The sequence below is a fragment of the Eleutherodactylus coqui genome, chromosome 4, assembly GCF_035609145.1.
Source record: "Eleutherodactylus coqui strain aEleCoq1 chromosome 4, aEleCoq1.hap1, whole genome shotgun sequence".
NCBI lineage: Eukaryota > Metazoa > Chordata > Amphibia > Anura > Eleutherodactylidae > Eleutherodactylus > Eleutherodactylus coqui.
In genome coordinates, this window is record NC_089840.1 from 5907727 (window position 1) to 5915734 (window position 8008).

The following is an 8008-nucleotide window of genomic DNA, read 5'->3' on the forward strand; positions in this document are numbered from 1 at the left end:
GTTATTTTACTACTGTGAGCTGAGCGAAGTTTTACAGAACATTATATCCCCATATAACCCCTTTAAAGGGAACCTGTCCCCAAATCATCTAAATTCTGGTGCTGTTAGTGGGTGTGACAGGATGCCGGGGGATGGATTCTTTATTCTCACCCGCTACCTGGATCCAGTGGTGTCGCCCTCTGACTTATATTACTTACTGACTAACTATTACTTGGTTTATGCGAGGACATGACGGGTTCCCTTTAATATATTTTTTTTAGTTCCCACAGGGGACTTGAACTTGCTTTCATTTGATCGCTCACAGAGTATAATGCAACAACATAAGACCATAGTGAAGCAGGTGAGATGACTTTTTTAAAATGAATATAGTATTGCATTATACCGCATTCTGACAGTCTATCAAGTCATGTCACAAGCAATCAGCCATGGGTGCTTGGGGGCCTTCAGAAGGACCCAGGGTGCCATGGCAACAGAACAACACCCTGACCTCATCATGGGAGGGCCATTCAAGACCCTCAAATAAATATTGAGGATTTAAAAGGCTTAAAAGCTGCGATCAGTGTGCAGGCGTATGTGAGACCCCACTCCATGCACACCGAGGATGTAAATGTACACTCTGGGGCGAGAAGGGGTTAAAGACTTTGCCAAGATTGCTACTCTGTACCGATTGTGGTTTTCCCTGACTACTCTGCATTCTCCACTCCTGACTTTGACTTGCTATACTGACTACGCTTCTATCCGCTGCCTGCCCTACTTTACTGTGCTGTACCTCCTCTCCATGACCAGACCTCTGACTTGTTCCTCGTGCTGATGTGTGTCGCCTGTTCTGACCCAGATTGTCTGACTACACCCTCAGGTCCTACACCCTAGTCTACAGTAGCATCAGCTGCCACATACTGGAACCATTGCTAGTGTGTGATCCAGGGGACGTTAACCTGAAAGTAAAAACTACATATCACGGGGGAAAGGACCCATCGTCATATCAATAGGTGCGTAAGGCTAACAGCTGACATAAGGGATTTCACTTCTACCAGGTGACTACTTTCTTATCGCTGACCAGCTCCCCATTGGGCAAATCCACTGATGTTGGGAGGAGAGCCAAGTAGACGGGTGTCTCGGCACCTTCATCTGGTGACTTGGTGGCATTGGGGCCTGCCATGTCAGTCCTCACCCACCCTGGGCAGCAGGCATTGAGGAGGATGCCCTCTCCTTCTCTGCTCTCCTTTATTTGATGTGCTTGAATTCTGGACAGCACCGTTCTCCCAATTTCAGACACCCCGTAAGCAGTGTTTGGCCAGCCCTTTTCTTGATGGTCTCCATTTTTGGTGTCTTCCACAAACTTCTCCATCAGCTTCACCAGCTCGTCTTCTGTGATAGTAACATTGCGGAATCTCTCCTGAAGTTCAGGGCTGCACTTGGCGAGAGCTCTGGGACCGGCCATGCTGGATATATTGATAACCCTTCCTGTAAGAGCGTAATACATGGTGGTAAGACACCCATAGAGAATTATCCTACAAATCAGCTGATGTCTATAGTGGCTACAAACCCCACACACAAAGCCCCATATTGGGTGGCATGTCTATTGACTGGTGTTATAGTTTCCCACAGCAGTAATGGAGGCATATGGTAGCCACTTATGTCTCGGATGAGCCTCCCTAATTTGGGGAAACTGACCGTGATAAATGAAAGTCTAAAGCTGGATGGCATATGTTTATAGAGACGGGAAAATCCGATTCTGAGAAGACAATTTAAAGGTGACAACCAATATGGCTGCACTTCCTGTTGTCACTTATGCAAAAATAGCCGCTACAACTGCATACAAAAGTCAATATCTCTCAGTATATAATACAATTCCAAAAAAGTTGGGACGCTGTGTACAATGTAAAGAAAAAAAAATGTGATGATTTGGAAATCTCACCTGACCATATCTTATTCCCAATAGAACATATCAGAGGGACGGGGAGGACATTTCTCCATTTCATTTTTAAAAAATTACCTCATTTAGAAATTGATGGCAGCAACACATCTCACAAAGGTTGGGATAGGGGCAACAAAAGGCTGGAAAAGTAAGTTGTACTAATGTTCTATAGATGGTGGGATGTTCAAGGTCTTCACAATTTTACATTAAGAAGCATTTTTCTACAATTGTTCCACAATTTGTTTGCATTTTTTTCATTGATTCGTGAACCTCTGACCATCTTGGCCCCTGAGACTCGGCCTCTCTAACATGCAGTCATGTGACTTAGTAGAAAATTGACCCTTCAGCTCTTTATCATTAGTACCACTTACTTTTCCAGCTTCTCATTACCCCTGGCCCGACTTTTGTCAGATGTGTCGCTGCCATCAGTTTCTAAATGAGCTAACTTGTTAAAAATGAAATGGAAAAACTTCTCCCCCTGCTTTGTGTTCCATCGTGAATAAAATATGGATAGATGAGATTTCCAAATCATTGCATATTTTTTGCCTACTTTTTTTTACATTTTACCCAGCAGCCCAAGTTTTTGGAATTGGGGTTGTACTATAATCTGCCGCTCTTCTGATTTACTGTTATGTAACCAATTCTAGGCGGGGTTCACGTAGGATTTATCACTGTATTCACCCTTTCCATCGCAGGGTTTTGTCTAAATTGTCGGAGACGGACATATTGAACATAGCGATACCCAATATGTGAACCCAGCATTACATGGTGGAAACTGTGGGATTCCTCTTCACATTTGAACCCCTAGTGGACACGTTAAATAGGCATCACTCTACACTTACCATTGGGTTTAATCAGTGGAAGCAGCTCATGGGAAACCACTCGTGTGCCAAAGAAGTTGGTCTTCAGAGTGACTTCCGCTTGGGTAGCAAATGGCGCCGTGTCGGCAACTGGAAAAATAGGACATAGAAAGTCTGTGAGGTTCAGGTCAAATCAGTTGCATCATTTTGGTATATATTTATACCAAACAATCTTAGCAAATCCAATCAATCTGAGATGACATAAATGATGGAAACCTGTTCGCAGTAACAGAATTTAGTACATGTTTATGTATGAAGAGGCATAAAGGCTGAAGCTTCTGATTGGTTGAATGGTCATGTGGGCAAGGAACGGCACATCTGATTGAATCAGCAGGTACCAGGGCTCCCGTGCCGGACTGGGGGCCACTGAGGAGGTACATTTGCCTTATTTTTCTGTTTTATTACATTTCTGGCCCACATACATTTTTTCAGTCCCAACAATTCCCTCTATGGTTGCAGCGCCCTCTAGACGTAAATCGCTGCACCTCCGAGAGGATAGTTGTGGTGAAGACATATCATAATAAGACGCACCCGCAGCCGGTCGTCATCTCTTCGGTTCTAGACTGCGTTCTGCGGATCAACAGGCGGTCACAGATTCCACATCAAATCCACACTAGATTACTTTTAATTGGAATCCGCATGGTAATCTACAGAGCACGGACTTTCCTGCACCCGGATCACAGATCCACATGCAGAAATAACTGTAGTGATACATCACTTCTTGTTGTGGATTCTTCTCCGAATCCATGCAGAAACCCCGTTGGGAACTCTTAGTGCGAATCCGTATTACTGAAGAGAAATACTCCAACAGGAATGGGCGACCTCTGACCCTGCAGCACGTACCTTTAAATGCAATTCCAGCATTGTTGACGAGGACATCCAGACCGCCATACTTCTCCTTGAGGAAATCCCGCAGAGCCCGGATACTCTTCAGGTCATTGATGTCCAGCTGATGGAAGAGCGGGCACAACCCCTCATTATTTAGGGTCTTGACAGCTTCTTCTCCAAGCTGGGGGTTCCTGGCTGTCAGATACACGTCCCCCTGGAACTGCCGGCACAGAGCCCGGACCACAGCCAGCCCCAACCCTTTATTGCTGCCCGTGACTACTGCCACCCGCACTCCGGCCATTTACTGCGTGCAGAGGAGGTGCAGAGAGCAGGATACACACACGGATGGTGATCAATGGAGGGAATGCAGCTCCTCCCTGCGAGCACTCAGATCTGCCTGCTCATAGATGAAGCTGCTGCCATCAAGTGGTCAGAAAGGAGAACTGCGAGGCTGAGTTATGTCCCCACAGCAGCGCTCACCAACCTGCCAAAACACTAGAACTACTGGCAGGTGAAGTGAATAACGTTGATTTGGTAGCAATGGCGACTATCACAGAGAACGATATTTTAAGTAGTAAGTGACCAATCAGCTCTTGAAGTTGATTTTGTTGGAAAAATTGTGACTTGTAAAGATTTGAGCAGTTCTAACAAAGGCCAAATAGTGATGTGTAGATGATGGGGTCAGAGCATCTCAAAAACAGCTGGTCTTGTGGGGTGTCCCTGGTATGTAGTGGTTGTTGTTAACTGTTTAGTCGCTCACGACCCTTGGCGACCCTACAGGCTCCCTCCATGTTTTTCGGTTTAGCTTCTTTCAGTTGTGTGATATCCATGCCAGTATCAGCTCTGACAGTATCGGCCATCATGTCCTTTGGCGCCAGGTTTTCTTTTGCCACTGATCCGTCCAAGCATTATAGATTTTTTTAGGGACTCTGCTTGCATTACATGGCCAAAAAACGTGAGTTTGAGCCGGGTCATCCTATCCTCCGTGGACCTGAATCTGGCCATCTTGCCCTCCGTGAGTTTGGCCATCCTGCTGTCAGGGACTGGGGTCCGGGAAGTCCCTGAAAACTACCCACAACCCCAATCCCTACCTACTTGCCCCCCTGGGCTACGCCTCATGGTGACAACTGGGCGACAGTCCCTAGGTAAGGGGAGCAGGGAGTAGACTACAAACAAATACGGGAACAAGCAAACACAGAAACAGGTCAGGCAGTCCGAGTTGGCAACTGGAGTGAATGCAGTACAAAGGGGTCAGGCGAAGGCAAAGTCAGAGTCCAAGCAAGTCCGAAACAAAGCAGCAACCAGTTGAAAGACCAAACATACACAGGCAGTGCTGGACAGGAACTGAAAGGTTTAAATGCTGTCAGAACTCCCGCCCCAGCCGCTGATTGGGGCAGGGAGCCTGACAGCAACAGGAGCCAGTCACGGAGCACTGGAAAACCCGCCCCCAGCGTTTGCTGGGCGGGCGGAGACAGAGGAAGCGCGCCCAGCTGTCATTGCAACGGGATGCGGTGGGGGGCAGCGCCCGCCACGTCCCTAGCAACCCGGCAGCGTACAGAACTACAGCGGCCAAGGGAGGTCACCAACACCGGGGCTCCCCTGCGCCGCAACCCAGCCGCCTGGGTGATAGGACCAGCAGTGCGGGCATGGAGGCTCTGGGAGCCGCCGGTCCTGACACTTGCCCTCCATGAGTCTGGCCATCTTGCCCTCCGGTGAGTCTGGTCCTCTTGTCCTATGTGAGTCTGAGTCCGGTCATCTTGTCCTCCATGCGCCGGAGTCTGGTCATAATGCCCTCCGGTGAGCCTGGTCATCTTGTCCTCCGTGAGTCTGACTCCAGTCATCTTGTCCTCCCTGAGTCCGGTCATCTTGCCTTCCGGTGAGTCTGGTCATCTTGCCTTCCGGTGAGTCTGGTCATCTTGCCTTCCGGTGAGTCTGGTCATCTTGCCTTCCGGTGAGTCTGGTCATCTTGCCTTCCGGTGAGTCTGGTCATCTTGCCTTCCGGTGAGTCTGGTCATCTTGTCCTCTGGTGAGTCTGGTCATCTTGTCCTCCCTGAGTCTGTTCATCTTGTCCTATGTGAGTCTGAGTCTGGTCATCTTGTCCTCCATGCGCCCGAGTCTGGTCATCCTGCCCTCCGGTGAGCCTGGTCCTCTTGTCCTCCGTGAGTCTGAGTCCGGTCATCTTGTCCTCCCTGAGTCCGGTCATCTTGTCCTCCCTTAGTCCGATCATCTTGTCCTCCCTTAGTCTGGTCATCTTGTCTTCTAGTGAGTCTGGTCATCTAGCCTTCTGGTGAGTCTGGTCATCTTGTCCTCCGGTGAGTCTGGTCATCTTGTCCTCCGTGAGTCTGAGTCTGGTCATCTTGTCCTCCCTGAGTCCGATCATCTTGTCCTCCCTTAGTCTGGTCATCTTGTCTTCTAGTGAGTCTGGTCATCTTGTCCTTTGTGAGTCTGAGTCCAGTCATCTGGTTCTTTATGCATCTGAGTTTTGCTCTCCAGTGATATATTGGGTCTTATACAATTCAGGACTTCTTTGTTTATTACTCTCGCAGTCCAGGCATACACAGTAGCTTAAACGCATCAATCCTCCTCCTATCAGCTTCCCTCGCAGTCCCGCTCTCACATCCATATGTGGCTCTGGGGTAAACAGTGGTTTGCACTATCCTGCATTTAGTTGCTATACCGATATCCCTACTTTTGCAGATTGTTTCCATGTTTAGCCTCGTGCTTCCCCCCAATGCTATCCTGCGTTTTATCTCTGGCATAGATTCTCCAGCCTGGTCAGTTTTTAAACCAAGGAAGATGAAGTCCCACACGCATTCTATGATTTCATTGTCGATTTTGATTTGAATTTGGCCATTTTTTGCAGTTGCCCTAATTTTTGTCTTCTTTACATTCAGGTTGAGGCCCATTTTATCATCTTCAGTTTTAGGGCGCCCACCCACTGGCGATTTTTTTTTCTTTGCGTTTTGCGTTTTTCCTGCAGAGCAATTAGAATTGAATGTACTCCTGTCCACTGGCGTTTTGCGTTGCGTTGCGTGGCGTTTTTTAACATAGGAACCGGCAGTTGCATATGTGTCCTTATTTTTCTCCTAATGCACCCATGAAAGTCAATGGAAATTAATGGAAACGCCACGAAAACGCGGCAAAAAACGCAGCGAAAAACGCCGCGAAGACGCGGCGTTTTTAACGCACGGAAATCGCAAACGCCAGTGGGTGGGCGCCCTTAATCTTCCATATCAGCTGCTTCAGACGGACTTCTGTTTCTGCAGAGTTGTGTCATGTGCAGAACGGAGATTGTTGATGTTTCTGCCACCTATTTTCATCCTGATTTCCAATTCCTCTAGGTCCATTGTTCGCACGATCACTTCCGCATATAGGTTAACCCACTTAGTGACGGAGCTTTTTTGCTTTTTTCCATTTTCGTTTTTTCCTCCCTCCCTTTAAAAAATCATAGCTCCTCTATTTATCCATCAACGTTGCTGTCTGAGGGCTTGTTGTTTTTTAATAGGGCGAGTTGTATTTTTCAATGGTGCTATTTATTGTATCACATAATGTACTGAAGAAAATTCTAAGTGGAAAGAAATGGGAAAAAAAACGACATTCCACCATCTTTTGTTGTGTCCTATTTCTACGACACACAAACTGCCACAAAAGTGACCCGATAACTTTATTCTACGGGTCGGTACGATTACTGTGATACCAAACATATAGTTTTTTTTTAAGATATTTAATTTTTTTAAATTATTTTTGTGTCCATTTTCTGCGCTCAATAACTTTTTTATTTTTCCGCCTACATAGTTGTGTGGGGCTCATTTAGTGCGGTATGTCCAGTCATTTCTGTTGGTACCATTGTCGCATACAATTGACTTTTTGATCGCTTTTTATTACATTTTTTCTAGGAGATAGCGTGACCAAAAAAGAGCATTTCTGTTGTTATTTTTTTTTCAGACCACGTTCACTGTGCGTGGTAAATAATGCATTACTTTGATAGATCAGACTTTTACGAACGCAGTGATACTCAACACGTATTTTTGGTTTATTATTTTGATTTTTTTTATTGCAAATATGGCAAAAGGGGGTTTTCTTTGAACTTTTATTACTTTTTTTAAAAATAATTAGTAAAACTTTTTTGTTCTGATTTTCACACTTTTTTTTAGTCCTCCTGGGGGACCACAACCAGCGATGCTTTGATTGATCCTGCAGTATGTCTTGTCATTTCTGTTGGTTCTGTGTTACATCATGTGGACGGCCAGGGCATCACTTACCTAGGGAAGAGATGGCACCAGGATGGGAAGCGGGGGGCAATGTAATGGGCGATGTTCTGCCGGGTACTTGACATCATGTGGATGTAACACGGGCCGCCTACCTAACGTTGTACAGAGAAGTCCGCTCTTCATGGCAGCGG

At 46.6% G+C, this 8008-nt stretch overlaps 1 protein-coding gene across 2 annotated transcripts in view; it reads right to left on the reverse strand.

The window, feature by feature from the left end:
* The window catches only part of LOC136625058 (carbonyl reductase [NADPH] 1-like), a 32946-nt gene extending 28980 nt beyond the window's left edge, over positions 1-3966 (reverse strand). The window contains exons 1-3 of one of the 2 annotated variants that reach the window (XM_066598992.1): positions 3622-3965; positions 2761-2868; positions 212-1464 (exon numbers count right to left, since the gene is read on the reverse strand). In XM_066598992.1, coding sequence (XP_066455089.1) covers positions 1028-1464; positions 2761-2868; positions 3622-3907 — 831 coding nt within the window. In that variant the 5' untranslated portion in view covers positions 3908-3965 and the 3' untranslated portion in view covers positions 212-1027. Of the gene's footprint in view, positions 1-211; positions 1465-2760; positions 2869-3621 lie in introns of those variants that run through there. The other variant, XM_066598993.1, reaches the window with a different exon arrangement.
* Between the last annotated feature and the right edge of the window lie 4042 nt (positions 3967-8008).